Source organism: Ochotona curzoniae, unplaced genomic scaffold (genome assembly GCF_017591425.1).
Source record: "Ochotona curzoniae isolate NIBS_2020 unplaced genomic scaffold, NIBS_Ocur_1.0 contig_908, whole genome shotgun sequence".
Classification (NCBI taxonomy): Eukaryota; Metazoa; Chordata; class Mammalia; order Lagomorpha; family Ochotonidae; genus Ochotona; species Ochotona curzoniae.
Window position 1 is genome coordinate 5,057,768 of NW_024466607.1, and position 23,407 is coordinate 5,081,174.

The following is a 23,407-nucleotide window of genomic DNA, read 5'->3' on the forward strand; positions in this document are numbered from 1 at the left end:
CCCAGCCCCAGCCCAGCCCCAGCCCAGCCCCAGCCCCAGCCCAGCCCCAGCCCAGCCCCAGCCCCAGCCCCAGCCCCAGCCCAGCCCCAGCAGGCTGGTGCCTTCCTCGCAGTTCACACCCTTGCCACTGGGTTCTAGCTCTCAGAGGTCTTTCCCTCTAGATCCTCTCTTTTCTCTCACTCTACACACACACACACACACACACACGGAAGTGCACACAAGTGTGTTCCCACTCATCTGACCACAGCAGCTCAGGGGTGAGAGGAAAGTTAGAAGATAGGACCCTGCTCATTCATACCACCCTGAATGCACCTGATCTCGTCTGATAGGACCCTGCTCTATCAAAGCTTTAATGGCAGGAAACTAGACTGACAGTGGATGAGTCTCCTGCCCAGGGTCGGGGCACAAGCAGCCCCTGGCAGCAGCCTTGTTTGGCAATGAAACTTGTCCTCTTTGCTGCCGAGTTGGCTGAGGTGACAGCTCTTGTCACCCTGGTCAGCTCCTTGCTCACACTCAGTAGACTCTAGGACCTAGTGTGGCAGTCATGTTTCCTAGTGAGGGGCCTGCACCCTGCTGCCTCAGCCTTATTGCCAATGGTTCTTTTCACACAGCAGCCCTGCGGCCGCACTGAGCTGCCATCTGCTTCCCACAGCAGGTGCTGGAGCCGACTTGCTCACCAGGGCTCATAACCGGCTTGTCCTCCATCTAAACAAGCAAAATCCTGGGACACAAATTCCTCTTCACATGCCATCGTCCCCTCACCGTCCCCGAGAGTGTCTGCTTCTAAATTCTGACTTATTACTTAAGAGTCAGTCTCGGGTCTGGCATCGTGGCACAGTGGATAAAGCCACCGCCTGTGATGCCAGCTTCTCATATGGATGCTGATACTATCCTGGCTGCTCCACTTTGGGTCCAGCTTCCTGTTCCTTGGAAAAGCAACGAAAGATGGCACAAGTGCTTGGATCCCTGCTACCCTCTGGGAGCCCCGCGTGAAGCTCCCGGCTTTGGCTGGTTCACACTTAGTTGTTACAGCTGTCCTGGGGGTGAACCAGCTGATGAAATCTTTTTCTCCTATCTTTCACTGTTTCTCTGGCTTTTAAATAATAATTGAATCTTTTAAAAACAGACCCAGTGTCAGATTTTTTTTTAAAGATTTAAATTTTTTTGTTAGAAAGTCAGATATATGGAGAGGAGGAGAATCAGAGAGGAAAATTTTCCATCCGATGATTCACTCCCCAAGCGACTGCAATCGCCAGAATTGAGCCAATCTGAAGCCAGGAGCTTCTTCCAGGTCTCCCATGTGGGTGCAGGGTCCCAAGGCTTGGGCCGTCCTCGACTGCTTTCCCAGGCCACAAGCAGGGAGCTGGATAAGAAGTGGGGCCACCAGGACATAGACTGGTGCCCATATGGGATCCAGGTGCTTGGAAGGTGAGAACTTTGGCACTAGGCTATTGTGCCGGGCCCCAGTGTCAGATTTTACATGATTTGTTGATTTCTTACTCCCTCTTATTTTCCTTTCTTCCTACAGAATTATGTTTGCTTCTTGCCAGAGTGCACCCTTTGTCAGTTCTCTCACCAAGGGCCTGGCGGGGCCACACTGTCTCAGTTGTGAATGTCTGAGAAGACACTTGTTTCACGCTCCCTTGAGATGTTCAGCTGGGTATGGCATTCTAAAATGCTGACCTGTAAGTTGTGTTTTGGATGTGGGTGCCCTTGTTGAGTCCTGAGATGAGGGGCAGGACCTCATTTCCTGTAAGACGGTTCCTTTCTGGCCCTTCCTTCTTCACAGCAAACCCACGTAGCTTTTGGCCATGCCTAGAGCTGAGGCGTGAACTGCATCCTGGGTGAGACATGGAAGCCCCAGCCTCTCAGGCCTTGCTTCGCTCAGCGGTGCCGGTGGGTTGCCGGTCTCTTCCTCTCCCTCAGCTTTCATGGTTGACTTTTCTTGTTTCTGGTATCCAGGAGAATCCACCATATTCCTTTCAAGCCTTGCTGTGAGTGTAAAATGCTAGCTACATGTTGTAATGTGTGCTTTTCTCATCAGCATTTGCTTCTGTTTGTCTGGTAGCCTTGAACTTGGCATGTAGACGGTCCAAGTAGCAAGTTCGCCACTCGCTGAAACCAGCAGCTCGGTTTTTCTTATAAAGTCATACGTCTGCAGTGGCGAGTTAATCCTTCATGCTGTCCGTGGTTATAGTTTCTGACAGTAAATTCACTTCCTTCAAACAGAGTCAAATTATGTTCACCACGGTGAGGCAGAGAGCCCCAGGAAACTCATTGACTTGCAGTTTTAATGGGTTTGAGGGCAAGCGTCTATTTCTGCCTCTCTTAGGGGTGAGTAGCTGAGTCCCACAGAAAGAACATGGCTTACCCAGAGCCACTACCCATGGAAAGGGGGACGCAGACCCCCTGGTTGACATCTGCTGGCCTTCTCCCACGTCCATCCCTGCCTCATCTGTGAGGTGATGAGGTAAGGGCAGGTGTGGGCACAAGCCTAGACTCTCTCACTTTGTGGCTCTGGGCACAGGGTTGTCTGGAGCCCAGCTGCTTGGCAGACGTCCACCAGGCTGATGTGCACAGTGGAGCTCTGAGGAAGGCCAGAGCTGCAGAGGCGGCTCCTCCATGGCCAGACTCCTTCATGCTGTGCAAACACAATGGCGTCTGACCCCACACAGCTTGGCAAGAGGGCTGGGGTCTCTCCCATCTCCCAGTCACACGGGCACAGGGCTTCGCTACCCTGCAGTCTGTGGGGATTGTGACACTTGACGTTATTCTCCCTACAAACTGACCAGTGTGCGAATGCCATGTTCTGCTTTCTCATTTCTCATACGCAAGCTCGGCCCTGGGGAGGCCTGCAGAGAGGCGCTGTGTCCCACTTGGCATTCATGAGGAGGTCAAGCACAACTCATCCGTGCGTCCCTGACCTAGAACAGTCACCTGCCGCCCTCAGCTGTGAAGTGGACTGAAATCAGTAGTTTTCGGTCTTTCCTACTCTCCACTCTGGGCTGTGTCATGCAGACAGGAAGTTCCTGTAGCCCTGAGTATCCAATCATTGCAGCTGGCAATGGCCAGGAATGGTCCTTTAATATGTCCTTTGTGGGTATTGAGGCCCAGAGGGAGATGCTGGCTGTTTTATCCTCATATTGTCCATCATCAGAAAGTAGGGGATTGCATGTGCGCGAGGTCACAGGTCAGTGTTATGTTAAGAATTCCCAAGGTTCTGTAAGGGCTAGGTAAAGGGCGGCAGACACACCTACGACTACTGCCCCCTTGTGGCTTGCATATTGCCCACTGTACAAGGATGCAGCCGGCTCCTTAGAGATATGCACCTCCCTGGGAAAGCGGGTGGCACAGGTGGCAGCTGCAGGAGACATGAGGTGGGAAAGAGAGAATTCAGAATAAGATCAGGAAGCCCTGCCAGGTGGGGGCTGCAAAGCCTGCACCTCGCCCTCTCTCCTCCCTCGTTCTCCGTCCTCCAGACAGCACTGGGGCCAAGTGAGCGCTGAGGGCTGCTCTGCCAACTGCACCAATGGCAAATGGGTGTTGCTGGAGGTGAGAAGGGGATTGCTGAATCCCAGGAATCCCTGGGTTTCCAGTCCAGGACCTAAACATTGACTAGGACTGCTGGTGCCCCTGGCTCATGCCCGACTCACGCCTTTCACAGCCTGCCCTGCAAAGGAGCATGAAGTACTAGAAACAGCACAGATCTTCCCTGTGAAGAGTCTTGCAGAGCCTTTGCCCTCCACAGATGCTGCATAAGTTCTGCCTGCACAGGGCACAGCCACCCACACCCCAGGACCTTACATTTCTGCCTGCTCACATCCATCTATTTCAGTTTATTTTTGATGTGAGGGAGGCTGCAGGCACGAGCATGCTTCACCCCCAAACATGTCAACTCTCATCTCTTCATTTGCCTTGGAAATGATTGCTCTTGGTCTTCCTGCTCGAGCCAGTGCCCTGGAAAGTCACTGAGGGAGACCCGAGTGATGAAGACAGCCACTTGCTGGCTTGGCCGCTAACACGCTGGGGCTTTGCCGCAAGGCTGAGGCCACTGTGTCGTGCTGCATCCTGTGGGCGCGGACAGTGCAGCAGTTCCCAGGCTGGCTCCCTCCTGTAGGCTCGCCCTCCAGGACTTCACTGCATTAGCGATTGTGGGTAGGGGTGGCCCCGGCTGCTTCCACTTTCCGCGGGGCCACAGGCAGGCTGCTCGTCAGTCAGATTCCCAAGGGTCTGCTTCAGGGACGCAGGGTAGAGGCCATGCATGAGCACGTGGTGACGTGACCTTGAAGACTGGTAAGGATCATTTGAGGTGGAAGGTGGGTGGCGAACAATAGCACAGTCCATGTGCCTTGCCAGACTGTGGGGAGCAGAGTGCCCGGGTTGGACACAGGCCCTGGGGCCATGCACCTCGGGCCTGTGTTTCTGGCTGGCGAGGGAGTGCTTAGAACAGGAAAGCCCAGTGCCTCAGGGTCTTGTGCGTGTGTGGCCATGGGGTGTGGTGCGGGGCAGAGCGAGTCCAAGCAAGGAAAAGGGGAGCTCCTTCAGCAGAGCGGAAGATCCTGGAGATGCTCCTGCCATAACATGGCAGTGAGGCTGGGAGAGGAGTTCAGAACTGCCGTGCGGCCTGGTGGCCTCAGGTGATGCAGGACCTTGGAGGCAGGAATACCTGTTCAGAGTGCGTGTTAAGTGTCTCCACCACCAAGAAGAGAATGCGTATGTTGCGTTGGCTCAGCAGCTGGATTTAGCTGTACTTCAAAATGGGCTGTTGTTCATTTGCGACAAGCATCAGCTCCTCTGGAAGTCCTTTCCACTGTCTTCTGGACTTTCACACTCTTGGGCTTTGGCTCAGACCTTTCCTATGACTGCTGGACAGGGGGCAGATGAGTGCTGTGATTGATTAGCCATGCCTGCCATTGGCAGCAATGGGAAAGTACCCACAGTGCATAAGAGATCTTTCCAAGCTTCCTGGGAAATGTGTGCTATGAACAAACTGTGCGTGGGTTTTTGTATCATTTGCACCAAAGTGAACTCACCCCTTACCCCTGTGTTTGAAATCTCCATTGGCAACCATGCTCCATCATGCACTGATTGGAAAACAGGAAAGCTTTAAGGAGAATGGAGAGGGGTCTTGGGGGACATGTGGGTATCCGGAAGATGGGCTCTGCAGTGGGCCATGGATATCCCTTCTTCTATGTGCTGTGGGCACTCAGCTAGCAGCACCTCTCATGTGCCAGGCAGTGTGTGCAAGGCCAGGATGGCAGGAGCCAAGGAGCAGAAGTGGTTCCCTCTCTCTCAGAGCATTCATCCTTGCTTGGGCAGACTGGCAATAAACAGGACTGTGTCACAGTGGTCGGGGCGGGGAGGGTCTGGTCTCTGTGTGCGGGCTCCCCACACCTTCCAACTGCTGCAGGTGCCTCCCCTTGGCTCCTGCTGCATGGAACATCCCAGGTCTCACTGCTTTTCCTGGCTCTCTGCCTCTGAACCAATTCCAAGTTACTGGAAGAGACACTAGCACAGTGGGCAGGTGATGAGCTTTCATTCCAGTTGCCTGCTCAACTGACCCCAGGGTTTGCCAGGTGAGCTTTGTATAAAAGCTGAAAGGAACCTTGGCCCAGGGAACATGGGTTCTTATTTCCATCACTGCTGCCAATTTTGGCCACCCCTGCCTCCACGCCCTCTGCTAGGTGCAGATGGGCCTACTGGCCCAGGGGTCCTTTAGAAATACATGGGAGTATAATTGGAGCATCCACAGTGACTGGAGGGCACCTGTAGTGTTTGGAGAGCAGGAGCCCTTGAAACTGAGCATCCTTCAATGTGTGGAACCACAAATCACGTGATCCCTGTTGCAAGCAGCCACCTCCTGGGTGAAGACCGAGGCCTCCTATGCAGCCCCTGTGTCCACTGGACAGGCTCAGGGCTGACAAGGCATAGCCTTGGCTTCACTCACACTCATTCTAGCTGCAAAGCTCCTCCAGTAAGCATCTCCTGTGACGAGGTGGCTGAAGTGCTCAGCTCCCCAGGGCTCCACTGCAGAGGAGTCATGCCGTCCGCACAACGCCCGTTCTCGCCCTCTACTCTGTGGGCCTGGGATGCAGCAGTCCAGCCTCCCGGGCAAAGGCCCAGCCACAGTGACTACCCCCTCATTGCATGCTGTACACACAGGTCCATCAGGGTCAGCCTGTACACCCAAACTCCCCCTGCCCTTTGGCCCTGTGACACTGTACTGGCTGGCCCAGGTTGGCCCTAAGGCTGGCTGCCCAGGGAAGGGCTTGGCACCGCAGGAGGAGGTGTTTCTAGTGGGGCTTCCAGGCCCTGCGCTCCAGCCCCTTCCCACCACCGTTCACGCTGGCCACCATGCTGCCTGCCCAGCACATTAGCATTTAAATGTCCCCAGAGTGCATCCTCCAAAGCCCTCTCCCCCAGCTGAAGCCACCAGGGAGGAACGCTGGGAGCCTTCTCCCGGACTCCCCACCTCATAAAGGCCGTACTGTATTCACCAGCGTCTGTATGTGGCACTGGCCGAAGGGAGCAGAGAGGGCGCCTAGCAACGCAGGGGAGGCTGAGAAAGAGGTGGAAGGAAGTGATTTTCATGTAATTATTCACTTCGACAAAAGCCCTTGTCAGGTACACACTGGAAACACAGCTGTTTTATTATTCTCCTAACCTACTTTTAATCTTTTCAAAATCGTTCCCCAAAATAAAAGGCGAAAAGAAAGAGCTTAATTCAGCTATTTTCTGCCGAGCCATATAAGTTATGTTTTTGCTTCAATCGAAGACTATACTTACAAAGATTGTGTGTGTGTGTGTGTGTGTGTGTGTGTGTGTGTGTGTGTGTGTGTGTGAAAAGAAAATGTTGTGGGGAAGGAAGGGCCGTGGGTCCTGAGCCCTGGGAGGGCCAGCAAGCCCTGGCCGGGCAACTTGGAGTGCAGGAGCCCAGTGCCGTGTGTTGTTGGGCCTGGAGGGTTCCAGCATCTTTCTTGGCCAGGCAGTAGGACATTTGGAACCTTTGAGTGAAGAGATGTTGGCCCTTTCCTGCCATCCCTCCGTCCCTCACACCAGGAGAGGCAGGTGTAAATTGCTTTGGTGTCTCCCGCATCCCTATAGCCTACGAGACTGCAGGCCGCTTGCAGGTGCAACCCTGTTAAATTCCGTATCCCCCATGTCCTCAGTGTTGGGGACTCTGCTGACCACATGGTGGATGCTCAGGAAGCAAAGGAAGATAATGTTTCCTGTTTTCCAAGTTTTTCTCTCCAGATTGGAATGGTGGGAAATGCCTGGAGGAATGAGCGTTGACCAAGCCCCTGGATATCCTAAAACCTTGTGGCACAGTTTCCAGCACACCAAATCTAAGGGCACACTCACTTCTGACAGCTCGTACAAAATGGAATGTGGAAAACAAATGTTGGTACAAAGGTTTCCATAATATACAGAAAATGCATGCTGCCCAGCAAGTCGTGGATTTCCAGACTGTAATTCTGTGTTTTGATGAACTGGTTGAAGTGCTCTTCTTCTCCGTGCTCTCCGGGAATAAGGCCCCGCACCAAGGCCAGACTCCCATGTGTTTGATCGTGTCTCAGGTGTGAGGGGGAAGGAGACAGGTGTCTGCCACATCCATGGGATGGCCTGAGCTCCCCACCAGGAGGTGCGAGAGGACTGGAAACACCTCCCTCAAACCTCACAGGAAGGCCTGTCGCTGACCTGGGGTGGACAGTGCCCACCTCCTGGCGCCATGCAGCACGCAAGACCTGGTTCACACAGATTCATAGACCAACTGTCTCGTGTTGTCCTTACAGACTGGCCATCTGTTGTCACAAGTGTGACTTTCCAGTGTGAGTGGGAAAGAATATGTCCTTGCCTCACTGGGGACCTGCTAAATACCAGGGGCTTGTTGGATGCTAGGGGCCTGCGGGTCACACCCTGCCCCCTTCCTCTCCCTGTGCCAAAGGAGGTAAGCTGGCCCCCAGCACCAGGGGGCAGGGCCTGCTCTCCTCCAGGGGCTATGCTCCCCTATTCCCATGTAAATCTGTCTTCTCGGCTTTTGAATGTGGAAAGCCCAAGCCTTGTTGCCAGAACGCCCCCCATTCATTGCCACAGAACACAGGGTGACCTGCGTCCCAGCTGCTGACCCAGCTTCCTTGGGTTTCTTTTATTGTTGTTGAGACAGTTTTTCTTAAAAGTGGCATTGGGAAATGGAAAGAACTTTCTCTACTGAGCTGCCCCCCTTCTCAGCCTCCTGGGAGGGGCTGGAGGGTAGGCGCGCTTTTACCTGACCTGCCTGTCTCCTAGCTATGGTCCTCCATGTCCCTTGAGACCCCAGGCCCACTCAGCACAGCAGGAGGCCCCAATTTCTCCCGACACTGTCCAGTTGAGAACATGCTTCAATCTGGTGGCGAAATACCTTGAGACAGGCCGACCTGTCATAAGCAAAGAAGGTTGGTTACTTTGTTCAGGGTTTCAGGCTGCAGGTCCAAGTCCAAGGCCCATTGGGTCAGCCTTGGGGAGACCTCCATGACCAGGATGCATCCTAGTGGGAGTGTGGTGAGACTGCATCCCCAGGCCGGAAACCCAACTGCTCTGAGGCCACACCTCCAATTGAGCGAGAAGAACGGCCCACTGAACCCTGCCACTTAAAGCTGCCACACCTTCTCCCACCCTGGGACTGGGCTTCCCATGCGCAAATCCTTGGAAGATATACTTAACCCTTAAACCACTCCCAAACCCTGGCAGGTTCCACCTGACAGTGTCCTTTAGAAGTCGTCGGACCTCTTGCAGGTCTGTTCCCCCTCCTGTCCAGAGGGAGATGGTAATTCTTAACTGACAAGACACCTGTGCAGGTATTGAAATGTACCTGACAGTCTTGAGGTCACAGGAGGTTTCAGCAAAGTTGACTCGGGTTTCATATCACCAAGCTGTTGTCCTTTCTCAGCGTGGACAGTGGGAAGACCAGCAGGGAACATTTTGCATGCGGAGTAAGGGGGATATTATGTAACTACCAAAATCCTGGTGACTTCCACACCTGTGTGCCCAGCCCAGCCTTCTGTGGTTAGCCCGGGACTTCTACCTGTCTCTTGAACATCTCGCTTGATGTTCAAACTTACCTTCTTACACAAATACCTACCCATTACCCATCTCACACCTCGAGCCTCTGGGTCTTTCTCCAGTCACAGCTCCTTCCCTGACACTGCTCACATCTAATACTCTTCTCTCCCCTCCACCCCAGACATACTCCTTTAGTCTGTCTCCTCAAGAATTTTTGAGAACCAAGGAGACAAGATAGGCACGGGGGAAAAAGAAAATTATTTCTGAGAAATTAAATTTCCCAGCTAAGCATGGAAACTGGTATAATAAAAGGGGCAGACACCTTCAGCTTACCCTCAGCAACTCCGAGCCACGAAACACAAATGGTACCACTAACTGCCTGCAGCCACAGGGTACACATGATCAGTGCTGTGAGATGAGAGGAAGAAGGCAAAGGGAACTTTGAAGGCTGAGGCCCCAGGAAGATCAGAAAGCTCTTAGGTATACTAGAAAAGGACTTTTTAGGAAAGAGTGGTTGGAGGACCCCTCTAAGAACATTAGCCAAAACACAGAGGGATCCGTGCAGGTGTCAGGCCCTGAAGGAGAGCGGGCAGGATGCCGGAACTTGAAAGAGATCTGGACCTAGGGCACTGTAGAGATGAGGTCCTTGGGACCCACTTGGAGGAGAGTCTGAACTGAGCATGACAGAGAAACCAGGGGAAATTAAGACACATTGTGTAAGAGGGAAGGAAGGAAGAAGACAATGGGGATTTAAGAAAGTGCTGTCTGCCCAGCCAGAGCTTAAAGCACTGTGTGGTAATAACCAGTGGGAGTCTGCCACCCCGAGCCTCTGCATGAGAATACTCACCTCTTGAGAGGGCAGGGAGAACTCTCACCTGCATGTGGGCAGTGGAAGAGGACTGTAGTCGGGTCCTGCCAGGTGCTCTTTCAAGAGAAAGGGCTTGAACACCGTTCCTGTAGGTAATGGATACATTCCACAAAGCAGTGGGACTCTAACACTTCATATTTCAAAGTAAACCTTAAAAATTAAGAAACCAGCAAATGCCATGACACAAATAGCTCCATGTGAAGCAGCAGACAGAAAGAAGATTCGAAAAGAGCATTGACGAGAAGCACAGATAAGAAGGGAAATATAAAAAGAAGAAAAAAACAGTAAATAGAGCTCACAGATAATGCCATAAGGTACTCAGAAGAAGAAAATAAAGAGGTTTTTAAAAGAGCACAAGATGATCCAACAGATGTACAAGTCCCCAAGAAGCCCGAGGTCAAGGAAGGGAAGATACTAAAAACAATAATTGAAATGAAATTCCTTGAAATGAAAAGGACACTTGTACATTGCATCTTAAAGAAGTACACTGTGATCCAGGAAAAATCAACCCAGCTGAGATGTCGAGTCGAAAAGAACAAGTGCTTTAAAAAGTGGCACAGGTTTGTACAGCAGCACTTTGTAGCAAATGATCACCAAACGGTGCAGTCAAGATACTCAGGGAAGACAAGAAAGGTCCTAGATACATCCAACCTAATGTTCAAATCTGAAAATCACAGGTGAACAGCTGTGAGCAGGAAACCAGGAACTATTCTGATGAACCTTTCTAGATTGACTAATAAAGTATTCCCACAAGTGTGGGAGCGGGCATCACATGTATTGTCATCAGAATAATTCTCAGCAATTTTTTCTTAAAGATTTCCTTTTGTCCCCTTTGCTTTTCCCCTTGCCCTGCCGTGATCTGCTGCCACTGCCTACTCCTCTGCCTCTTGAGCCAGCCCTGTCCAGGCTCCTCATTTAGCACCAAGACTCTGAACCTAGTGAGTCTGTATGGGAAGGGAAAGACGCCATGCAGGTCTCAGGTCCACGGGCAGCCTAAGCAAACTTGGGCAACTCCGACCTTTGTCTTGGTATCATATCCCTGTAAGGTTGGAGTTCGTGTTCAGAACCAGAAATCCATACAAAATCGATTTCTGCTTTAAACAAGCTTTATTGGGGGATGTTCCGGTACCCAATTTATTGATCCAGTACAGACAGTAGGCCAGAGAGTTTGCACCCAGGAGATGTGGGGAGGAAATAGCAGAGAGAAAGGTGGTGAAAAGAGAGAGTGTGTGTGTGTCTGATGGACCACTCTCTGATGGGAGATAGCCTGGGACCACTTTCACATGGCAGGGTGACCCATGAGGGAAATGGCCACCCAGGGTATGTAGCACTGGGCTTTTATACATGTTGGCTATAGGGAATGGGGTAGGTGGCAACTCCTCAGTTTGCGCATGCTTGAATTTATAATGTGTCATCATGGCGGGTATTGATCTGCACAGATGGCATGAGTGTCTATTTGACCTCAGCAAAGATAGCCTTGAGGTTAGTGAAGCTTTCTTCTGTTGTTTGTGGCTGGGGCAGCCAGGAAGGAGAGAGAGCACTGAACTCTGCTGTCTGATGCTCCAAGGTCACCAGGTGTTCCTGGCTTGGGAAGTTTCCTTGCCCCTTGATGCACTCAGCTCCTTCAGGAGTTGCTTCTGCTTGGCCTAAAAATCCCCAAGAGAGACAATGGAGGCCTTTGACTCAGAAGTCGCCAGCACTTTCTTCAGTTCTCTACAATTCTGGCACAAGGAGCAGAGGGATGGGGGTCTGGGTGAGCCCAGAGTTTAGGGCACTGGAAGACTTTGTTTTCAGAAACATGCTCTGAAGGAGAAAGGGACTATACTGGAAGGTAGTGAACTGCCCGTTGCTAGCAGTAATCAAGCAGAGACCATTCTTCTGGGAGTGCTCAGAGGCTCAGCTTGGAGCCTGGAACACACCAAGTGCTCACCAAACACCAGCTGTTTTGTGTTCAGGACCAGGCCCTGATCTCTAGTTGGCATGGATGCCCACTCATGAGTCTTGTCAGCTGCATTTGGATTTCAGCTGTGGATTTTTCATGGGTTGCTTACAAGAGCTGGGTTCATCAAGAGCCTGGGGGAAAGTGCTAGAAAAGCCACTGTGATTCCCACTGCGCATGTCATGCTGTCTACAGCAGTTTGTGTCAGAAGGGTACTGGGCAGTTCAAAAGCCAGTCACCATATGCACCATGTAGAAACCTAACGGGGACCTGTTTGGGAAGGTGATGAAGGCAGAACGAGCACCCCCATCCCCCATCTCCCCTCCTTGCCTGCTTCCTCTCATGCAGGCCCAGGTTGGCCAACCCCAAGCCTGCACCAACCGAATCTCAAGCAACCCTTCACAGGATGGTATTCACCAGGATGAGGAAGCCAGTGTTTTGAGTAAAACTTGACTCAGGAGCCTGCACTGGACCCCAGCGGCTCACACTCATTATTACATATATCCTTCTGGATCCTTTGGGGGATCTCAGAGAGGTTAAGTCAGTTTGCCAAGGTAACACAGCTGAGGCTGAGGTCCCAAACATCCCGGCTTTGGTGTTGAATGAACATGCACACACACACACACATGCGTACACACATGTGCACACGGGTGACACCGCTTCATGCCAGCTCCTCTGTGCCACCTGCAGGTCTGGGTGGATGCTGGCACGCAGATCTTCTTCTCCTATGCCATCTGCCTGGGCTGTCTGACGGCGCTGGGGAGTTACAACAATTACAACAACAACTGCTACAGGTGAGTGTTGCCCCTCTCCTCCGCTCCTCAAGAGCCCTCCTCCATGCTGCCAGGTTCTGTTGCATGCATCTGCCCATCTTGGTGCCAGGAGGAGGTGCGCCTCAGGCTTCCAGAGGGGGTCTCAGTGGGTCTGGGGGAGCAGCAGCAGATGTGGTGGGGCCCATTGCAGGCTGTGAAGGAATCCTCCTACAGGATCTCCTCCAGGCCTCAGTGCCGCCATGTGCCCCAGTTCTCTTCCAGGATGGGTAAGGGACAGTCCAAGGTCATGGGCTCAATGGTGGGCAAGGCCGACGCTGAGCTGTGCTGCTGGCCCCTGACTCCGGGTTAGTGTCCTGTCTGTGAGTCACTCTCGAGCTCCATGTCTGGGACACAGTAGTGGCTGTTTTGTCGGGTCTTAGTGAGACCATGGGATGATGAGAGTGGAAATATCCCCAATGACAGATTGAATGAGAAAGGTGGTGGGGGGCGTCATGAATTTTAATCATCAGAGCAGTGTGCACCCAGAGTGAAAGACCAAACTGGCAAAACTGCCAAGCTGCCTGGAGGGGTGGATAGGAGCGGGGTGCCTCCCCCTGCCTCACCCCACCTCCCCCAGTGCCACTCTCCTCAGGTAGCTCTTAGGGGTGGCATTCTAGGGTTTTCTTTCACCTCTTAGAAGTTACACATCTTGCTATGAACCAACCTCTCTCTTGATCCCTTTCTGAATTCTTGATCTTTGCTGTTGGTGTCTTCTGCATTTGCTTCCATTCTAAAATCAATGTTTTTTTTATTCCTAGCCTTAGGGCAGTTGCCTTTCCAAATGTGTGTAGCTCTTTTATCAGTGTGACACATGTCACCCTGAGCTGAGTGTGCAGGGTGGGGCTGGAAGGTCTGGATGTTTTCTCTGAATGTGTGTGTGGTCTCGAAATCCTTTGCTTAAAGCCCCCTTCCCGGGCTGGATGTCAGTTCTTGCATTTAAGATGTCTGGGTTCAATTCCCAGCTCCTGATCCCAAATCTAGCCTCCTACCAACGCAGGTCCTAGGGGCCATGGCTCAAGTAGTTGGGTCCCTGCCAGCCACGTGGGAGGTCTGGATTGAGTTCCTAGCTCCTGGCTTCAGCGTGGCACAGTTTGGAGCAAGCCAGCAGATACAAGCTGTCTTTGCATCTTTGTTTCACTGTTTCTCAAATAAGTGAAGAAAAGGGATGGGAGAAGGAAGGAGGGAGAACAACTTGCAGAATCCTTTGTGTCGCCGGGGGTTCCAGTGTCTGTGAGAAGGTTGGGGATGCTTGCAGGTCCCCGGGAGTCTACACCTCATGGGCTCATAGAGAAAATGGGTCTGGGTGTGGGGGAGGGGCACTATTGGCTGTAGCACAGGAAGAGGAAGGTTCCAGGAGGGGACCAGCACAGGCCTCTGGTTGTGAGCTTCATGGCCGCTGCACAGGGAGCTGGTATTCACTGTGGATTCTCAGCACTGTATCACCTCCGCCGGACAGTTGAGACAGGAAAAGCCTGTCCTCCTCGCATCCTGCCATGGTGCTGGCTTCCTTGTTCAGGGCCCTACAAAAGGAAGCACCGCGTGTGCAGATGAGGGAGGTAGAGGGCCTGGCGTGCGCGTGCTTTGCTGGTGACAGGTTTTCTCCCTGCGTCTCCCTGGTTCCTGCACCCTTTGTCTTGCTGCCAGGAATGTCTGCTTCCCAGCCACGGGCGTTGGAGGGGGATCCGACCCAGGAGGCCTGGTCGCCAGCCCGTGTCAGGGCCACCTCCGCCACACAGAGCGTGAGAGTGATGGATGCCCACCGCCTCGGATCCCTTCCGCTGCCCTGTCCAAGAGCAGAAGTTGATTGCTGCCTGCCATTGCCAGAAAAAAGCCGATCCCCTAGGAGACAGCGCAGGCCGGAAAGGCGCTCCCTGCGGGTGGGTCTTTACTGGGAGTAAATTAACGCTCCCTCCAGACAGCTCAGCGGCTTGTGGAGCCTGCCGCGCCTGGCCAGCTCCTGCTGGGCTCAAAGCTCTGCTCACAGAACCTCTCAGTTGCATGGTGCAGCACCCATCAAGGGGCAGATTGGAGGGGCAGGCAGGGAAAATCCCCACGCCACAAGACCTGCTACCAGTGCCCGCCTAGGTGCAGAGCCAAGTCACAGGGCTGGGCACACCTGTGTCCCTCTGCCTGCAGGCTGCCGTGGAACAAGGGGGTTTGTACGGCTGTGGATATTGCCCCTACAGTCAGAATTTGGGAGTCTCGGGTCTCAGGACACTCACCTGGTCAGAGCATGGGCTTCGGGCTCTAATTTATATCCCTGGCTTCAGCCAGCATCTGTCAGTGAGGCCTTGGGTGTGCGACTCGCATTCTCAAGCTTCTTGGGGGGTCGTTGAAATGCCTGGCACATGGCTGGACCCTAATAACTGAGGCCAGCAAATTTCAGCATGCAGAGTGAGCCCCTTACACCACCGTCCGAGAAATAAAGCCCACAGACAGGGTCCCCCAGTCTCCAGTCTGACCGACATTCCCAGCACCCGGAGGGTGCTTGAAAGGGGTCTGCAGCAGCCGTCAGTAGTCATGGAAGAGCTCACGTGACAGACAGCCTGCTGGGGCTGCCTCTCAGCAAGGAAGCTGCCAACCCAGCTTGGCAGGGGCCAGGTGCCGCTCCCTGGTCAGCACCAGGCTCAAGGCACTCCCTGTGTGTACATTGTGGGGTCCAGGCTGAGAGACCTGTGCCGTGCAACAGCTGCTAGCACTGCATTGTACAAAGCCAAGCAGGATGCTAAGCCCAAGTCAGCAGAGGCAGATAGTCTTGGACTGCGGAAGAGAGGAGAGTACATGGCAGAGGGATTTGATCAGCTCAGGCCCAGAACTCCTGCTAGCCAAGGGCTGTGTCCTGCTGCCATGACTTCAGGCCCAACGGAAAGATGCAGCAAGTGAGGGTTGCTGAGGCCCATCTCCTGCTCCGTCCACTGTCCCAGGATCATGGCAGGGTAGCCAGCAGGGGCCACCTGCTTTGGCTGCATTATACATTGTATGGCTTTGAGAGAAGAGGAGAGAGCCCTGCTCTAGTCTTGAGTCTTGAGTTCCAGCCCTGCAGGTGACTGCTGTAAGGATGGGCCAGGATGGGTATGTCACATGTTACAGGCAAGGATGAGGGAGCTGGCCGTCCACCAAGGGCATGCATGCTCCTCTCCCAGATGTGTCGAGAGGTTGGCCTATCACTGGCAGGGTGGCTGGCCAGGCTGTCCTGCCCCTTGCACAAGGCTGGGGAAGCTCTGCTGGCACCTTGCAGCTAGGGCAGCGTGGACACTCGTGTGTATAACGCACGAGTCCACATGGTACAGCCACACAGCTTCTAGAAGCTGAGTTTCTGCCCAGCAATGTGAGGATAGGTGGGGCTGGGACATGGATCACCCCCTTCTCGGTCCTGACAAGGTTCTGTCCTGTGTGGTCTGGGCTTCCTTGGGCTGTGGCTCCGTGCTGACGAGTCTCCCGGAGCAGGGGCAATCATGGCTCCCACTTTTCCCTGCGAGGTGAAGGGGCTGCACACTCACAGAACAGAGCGGGCAACTGTGGGTGGCATGGCCAGGGTGTGAGGTTCAAAGCACCTCCCTTGGGTGCTTTGCTCTGACCTCCTGAGAAGTCCACCCCTTGGGCTTCCCCCGAGCCACCCCCGAGAGGTTTGGGACAGTGCAGTTTTGTCTTCATTGCGTTTTCTCGTGTTCCTGCCTCGCTCCTTCTCTCTCCTTCTCCATGCCTTTGGTCTGTCACCTGCTCTGTCTTCTGAAGGTGGGAGACTGAGAGCTGATTCTGACCTCCAGGCTGCCGTGATCCCATCCCCCAGTGCCCAGCCCTGGCACACTCAGGCCAAGCTGCATGGAGCCTGCCCTGCCTGCTCTGACTCCTCTCCTCCCGCTGCCTCCCCCAGGGACTGCATCATGCTCTGTTGTCTGAACAGTGGCACCAGCTTTGTGGCCGGCTTTGCCATCTTTTCCGTCCTGGGCTTCATGGCATTCGAGCAGGGCGTCCCCATCGCCGAGGTGGCCGAGTCAGGTGAGTTTGCCAGAGGAGGTACACCCGCAGGAGCTGGGGGCTGCAGTATGGATCTGCTCTCCACTCAGGCTCCTTTGCCGGGTTCAGGGCTCGGAGTGCCCCACTTGACATCACTCTCTCTCAGGTCCTAAGTGCCCCACATTTTGGAGGGCCTGCTTCCTAATGTCTTACCATGGGGTCCACTGCCCCCCCAGCAGCCCGGAGGACTGTCATTGCCGCTGACCAGAATGGCGGTGGAACCCTTGCTGCCACTCTTACCTGCTATACTCCTCCCCCGCTCCTCTGCAGGGTGGTTTTCTCACCCTGCAGATCTGAGTGTGTCCATCTCTAGTGATGCTACTTCCTTGTTTTCTTACGGTGCAGAGCCCCAAGGCCCTGGCTTGCTCAGCTCTTGCAGCCACAGCAGGCACCCTCCCCTGTGTGACATGACTCACTCCTGGCTACCACAGAGCCTTTGAGTGTGCTAGGCCCACTGCTTGGAACCCCACATGCCCCACTCTAAATCTACATCGTGTGTTTGTGTCACCCCCTCCTGGGCAGCGTCAACCCTTGCTGATGGATTTGTGTAATGGGGGAACTCCTTCCCTTGATTTTTGTGGTGCCGGGATCCTGGGCAGATTTGCCACATATGAGAAGGTTGCTAGAGTGGTTGATGTTTGTGTGATCTTTAGGATCTAAGCCAAGTGTGTGTGAATCTGTTTTCCCCCACAAGGTTGCCTAGTGGGAAGTTGGTAAAGGGAAGGCCAGGGAGCTGTCGTGTGTGAGATCATACTGGGCCTAATTGTAGGATGTTAGGAGGAGTCTTTATTTCCCAAGCTTGGTGACAGCAGCTCCTGCTACACTCCAGGAGCCACTGGGTCTAGTCGCCACAGTCAGGGGCTTTTAAGCTCTGCTCCTATCAGATTAGAGCCACGTAGTACAAACAAAACTTCCATGTGCAGCAGGCAAGACAGGAGTTACCAGAGCCCAAAGTTTTCCTATAGTTACCCTAATCTAGTACAGTAGCAAGTAGGAGGGACCAGGTGCGTGGAGCCTCCGGAGTGATTTCCACGCTGTCAGTTATTCTGAATGGTGCGGAGGGCAAGAGGGGCGAGACGTACTTTTCGAGACTTAATTAACTTGAATAGTGCTAGAGGGGTTAGGAAGGGTGGGGTGCGTAAACTCTTTTTCCGTCCCTGTCCACTCTCAATTAACCTGACAGGCAGATGGAATACGACAATGGCTACATCCCATCACAACACCACACATCCTGGTCCCCACCTGCTCCATGTCAGTCACACTCAGGCCAGCCCTGGCCAGCACTGGCCTGAGTGTGGCTGTCACATGTGGCAGGCCATGAGGAGATGTTAGGAGGAGGGTGTTGGTTCCTGGGCCCTGGATCCCTCAGGACCCGAGCTGGACCCAAAGAGAGCAGTGTGGCAAGACACTTGAGAGTCCAGTGCCTGCTCTAGTCAGGAGCCGTCACACCTGACCTCATGTGGTCCTCAGCTGAGTCCTCAGAATGGGCACAATTGCTACCTCCATTTTACCAAGGATAAAAACAGACCTGGAAGAGTGAGGTCACTTTTCCAGAGTCCCCTGGGCTGGATGTGATAGAGCTGGGATTTAATCCAGGCAAACTGGCTGTCACACCCCTGTGCTGACCAAAGCATCTGTCTGCCCGCCATGACCGGAGCAAGTGGCCCTTCACAGATCATGCCTGCAGTCTTAGAAGGAGGGACAAGTACCTTCTCTAGGGCTGCCTTACCTGGCTTGGAGAATCATTCTTCTTCTGTGAAATGGACACCCTAACTCCCACCTTTAGGGTGGGCACAGCCAAGATATCTTCAGCCCTATCTTGTTATTGTAATTTTCATCTTACATGTAAACCTCAGAGAGGAGTCCTACATGGAAAGGACAAATGTCCCAAAAGGCAGTCTTGTTTTATTGATTTTACTTTGAATTGGAGATATATTCGTGTTAGAAAAAAGCAGAAATACCAAACTAGAACAAAGTCCAGCCAAATTCCATGCCGTCCATTGGGATTATCCTGCCAGGATTTTTCATGTGTGGGTTGTAGCTACACATGTTATGGTCTAAATTGAATCTCATCTTCCCTGGTATTACACAGGCAGAGTTCTCATGGCCGTGCACACGGTGCCCTGTGTGGCTGCAGCAGTTGCCCACCACACATCAGCCCTGGGTGTGCTATGCCCATGGACGATGAAGACCTGCTGCTCAGAAGGGTGGATGTGCAGCCATTGGTGATACAGTCAGGATCTGGCTTCTTCTGCCTCATCTTTCTGTGTCACTCCCGGTGCCCAGAGGGGAAGGCATCTCTGTCCTGTGGAATGTACCAAGACCCATTTAGGGATCCTTGCCATTTAGAAAAAAATCCAGATTACATCTTACCGAATAGCCATTCCACCTTCTTCAGAAGGACCTGGTGCTTCCCAGCAAACCCTGGAAACTAGGCTCAGGATACAGAAGGTACTGCTGGTTGGGCTCTCGCATTAAGCCCAAGAATTGCCAACCATCTTCTATGTGTCCCTCAATACTCATTACAATCATGGTGTTCTCTGTCAGGGTAGGGAAGTGGAATAGCTTGTAATTGAGTCTTTCTCTTTTATCCAGTCTGATGATCTCTGCCTTTTAATTAGAATGTTTTGTCTGTTTGCATTTCACAGTGACTGATGTGGGCAATTCCTGAAGCCTTTATCAATGCAGATGTCAGCGGAATGTGGTCCAAGTTTAGAGTGATGTATTTTTTAATCTCAGCAAATGTTCCTAGGTTATAGATGTATGCATATGCTGCCTCAACTGCTTAGTCAGTGACAAAGAGAAGTAAAATTCAAAAGCCAGTAGGTAAAATTAAATTACTTATAAATTATTTATTACCCTAGAAGAAAGCAGGGAAGCCATAAGAGAGTTTTTTTTTTTTAAAGATTTATTTTTATTATTTTTTATTGGAAAGGCGGATATACAGAGAGGAGAGACAGAGAGGAAGATCTTCCGTCCGATGATTCACTCCCCAAGTGAGCGCAACGGGCCGATACTATGCCGATCCGAAGCCAGGAGCCTCTTCCGGGTCTCCCACGCGGGTGCAGGTTCCCAAAGCTTTGGGCCGTCCTCGACTGCTTTCCCGGGCCACAGGCAGGGAGCTGGAAGGGAAGCGGGGCTGCCGGGATTAGAACCGGCGCCCATATGGGATCCCGGGCGTGCTAGGCGAGGACTTAACCACTTGCGCCACCGCGCCGGGCCCCATAAGAGAGTTAAACGAAACAAAAAGCAAGAAAACAAACCCAAAATAGTATATTTAAACTCTGCCATTTCAAACATTATATGAAGTGGAAATAGGGCAAATATGCCAGTTAAGAGGCAAGATGCCCAGACTGGGTTTTAAGAGAAGGACCTAACCATAAGATGTGTAAAGAAAATACTCTATGTTTAAAGGTAGAGAATGATAAAGTATAGAAGAAAAGGAAAATATGGGACCATGCAAGCACTGAGAATAAGAAAACTGGTGTTGCTAGCTGTATTAGTTTTAGGCAAGTAAAATTTAAATCAAAGAGTGTACTTGGAATGAAGAGGAACACTTTATAATAGTAAAAAAAAATCATTAACAAATTTAAATCCTGTTTTAAACTAAAATAGACACGCTATTAGATGATCAAGAATTTAACTAAATAAGGAAGATATGAAAAGGGGAGTGGAAGACTTTTGTTTAAATCCCAAGGCACTTAAACAGTGTTCTAGACACATCCATTTGAAAACTTAGGGGAGATGAATATTTTTCTAGAGAGGTGTGGCGTTAGGACTGCTTGATTTGATTTGGAAGGCTGTAATACTCCTGAGGGCATGAAGGAACAGAGTTCCTCAGGGCCCAGCCCACGGAAAGCACCGAGTGTCTCCAAGGCTGGCTCTGTGTCGCCTCCAGCAGGCACATTGTCCCTGAGCTCAGTGAGCCATCCTGAAGTGCTGAGCAGGAGAGAGAGCCCCTAACTGCCTTCAGGAAGCACAGCGTTCATGCCTGAAACAGATACACCAGGGTAAAGGCGTATATACCGTAGGCCAGCGTCACTCCTGCACCCCGAAGCACAGACACTAAGTAGACAATCAACAAACAGAATGCAGACACATAGGAAGAAGGTCACACACGTGGCTGGGAAAGAGTTACCCCAGAAGGGATGCTCTGGGTCGGGGGAGCTTGGTGCTGGGAAATACATCAGTGTCATGCTCCTCATTCATAGATTCAGCCCAAACATCGTTAAGATTACACCACACACACACACCAAGGGTTCTGCAGAAGTCTTCAACAGCACTTACGATCAATTAACAGCTTTTAAAAAATGAAGTAGAAATTCAAGGACATTTTTTAATGGGGTATGAGTATACAAAGATTTTTAAAAATCAAATATCTTTATTATTCTACTGATCGTATGAGAAAGAAGATGATACTAAGGTAAATAAGAAAAGGATGAAGTAGAAACAAAAAGAATGGTGTCCCCACCCCTACCCCCCCACAGCAGTTGGAGAAGACGGGGAAGAGGGAGGCATAGGAAGGAGTAGCTGAGCTGGCTTGGGCCCAGAGCAATAGTTCTCCAGTCCATCTTGGTTATTTATGTGTCACTGGCCTCCCCTTTTCTGAGCGGAACCCCACGTGGAGTACAAGCAGTAACAAGCAGTCCCAACCGCATGCATGACTGGTGGATAATGTGATCACACTGGAGGAACTGCAGGAGGAAGCTGCCACCAGTAACCTTTAGAAAGGCTAAGGACAGAAATAACTGCACCGTACTGCTGTTAGTATAGCAATTAGGGCCAGGCATAGCAATTCCGTAGCTGCTGTCTGGTTTTTAGGATAGAACAAGTGGGCAGATGTAGAGCAGTTTTTCATGTGTCTGAAAAGGGATGAGTAAAGTGAATGGAAACAGTAGAATGTACTTTATTACAACTGGGGTTAACGGTATATCAGTGCTTATAGTTTCAACACACGTACAGACCAAGATACAGAAATATGTGCGTGGGTGTCCTGGCTTTGGGTGCTGACACCCTGTGTTGTGAGCACACCCAGCTCTTGCATCTTGGTTTCCAACACCCTTCTCCCAAGGAAGAAACCAGAAGTCCTTGGAGAAGTAGCTGATTTTGGTGCTAGGATGGTACCCATGTAGCTGGGATGTTTGCGGGGGTCGGGGGTAACCACAAAGAGAAAAATGAAAGAGAAAGACATGGAGAAAAATGGAGACACGTCGCGTACACACACAGCCACTGTTAGAGCTATTTTACCAACAAAACCGATAATGTTGATGTTGCCTTGTGACCTAAGCAGAACACCAAGAGTCTTACTGATACAAGTGAACAACTGACAAGCCGAAGTGTACAGCTACCCTTACAGAATAGTTTTCATCAGTAACTGTGGGAGAGATGCAGGAAACTCCAGCTCATCGTCAGGCAGACAGCAATCGGCGTAGGTACAAGCTGGGTGCAACATTCAGTGGGTGAAAGTTTGAAGAGAATGGAGATATTTTCATCATCTCAGAATACTCCCCCTCCCTCCCCACTCCCCGCCAAGATACCTGATAGCGACAAAGGGAAAAGCAGTGGCTTCACAGTGAAGAGGGCTGGCAGCCACCTGCTGGACTCGGCGTGCCAGAGAAGCATCCTCAGGGATGAGACTGCCTGACAAGTGCTACACCGAGCAGGACGTGGCATCCCTTCTGCGGCTTTCATGCCCCCAAAATGCATGACCTTGGTCCCAGGAGAAGAAAACATGAGACAGACCCAGCTAAAAAGAGATCCTGCAGAAAGATGACCGGAACTTATTCACACATGTCAAGTTCATGGAAGATCCTGGACAGATGATCACAGATTGGAGAATACAGACACGCACGCACTCAATGCAGTGTGGACTCCTAAATTGTCTATCAGAGCCGGAAGTGAACAAGTGGAGGGAGATGGGAAAAGTGTGAATGAGATCTGGAGTTAAATCAGTGTTAATTTCCCAGTTATTAAGCATTCACTGTGTTTCCCAAAAGTCAGAAACAAAGCAGGAACATGCCCTGTTTCTGTTTCTAGTTCATTTGATCCTGGAGTTCCCAGATAGCGCAGCAAGGCCAAACATGAGTGAATGAAGAAATTCAGGATTGAAAAGAACAAAAACTGTCTTTCTAACAATATGATTAAATAGAAAATTCCAAGGAACCTAAAAAATTTAAGGAAACCTAGTAAGGCCATCGGATAAAAAGCTGAGAAGCACAAGTGTGTTCTATGTAGACTGGCAGCAAGCAGTTGGAGAAGTTTTTCTGTCCTTCACAAGACACCAGTAAGGAAATGAAAGGACTGGGGTAGGTGTCTGGCTCAGGGCACACCTGGGAGGCAGACGTGACAGCTTAAATAGTTGAGGTTCTTCCACCAACTTGGGAAATCTGGATTGAGTGCCTGCCTCGTGGCCTCAGTCTAAGCCATCAGCAGAGGCTCTCTCTTCTGTCACCCTCCCTCTCCCCTCTTCCTCCACACACACACAGATGAATGGACATTAAGTATGAAGATACTGAATTAATCACCAGGGAACGCAGATTAAAATGGTGATGGTTTAATGTCTTGACATCATTTAAAGAGCTGAGATGTTGGCCAGGGTCTGGAGCCATTGGCAACCTCAGAGCTGGCGGAGCTGTGGAAGGGCACAGTTCTGAAAATCAGTCTGGCCTTAGAATCGTCAATGCATGGTGGTCTTCTGACACATTTTTCCAGTCCTGGATGATGAGCAAAGTT

General features: G+C 51.7%; 1 protein-coding gene across 1 annotated transcript in view; it reads left to right on the forward strand.

The window, feature by feature from the left end:
• Positions 1-23,407, forward strand: part of SLC6A11 (solute carrier family 6 member 11) — a 95,444-nt gene that overhangs the window by 63,014 nt on the left and 9,023 nt on the right. Inside the window, exons 7-8 of the mRNA XM_040994889.1 lie at positions 12,537-12,640; positions 16,533-16,657. Coding sequence (XP_040850823.1) covers positions 12,537-12,640; positions 16,533-16,657 — 229 coding nt within the window. The remainder of the gene's footprint in view (positions 1-12,536; positions 12,641-16,532; positions 16,658-23,407) is intronic.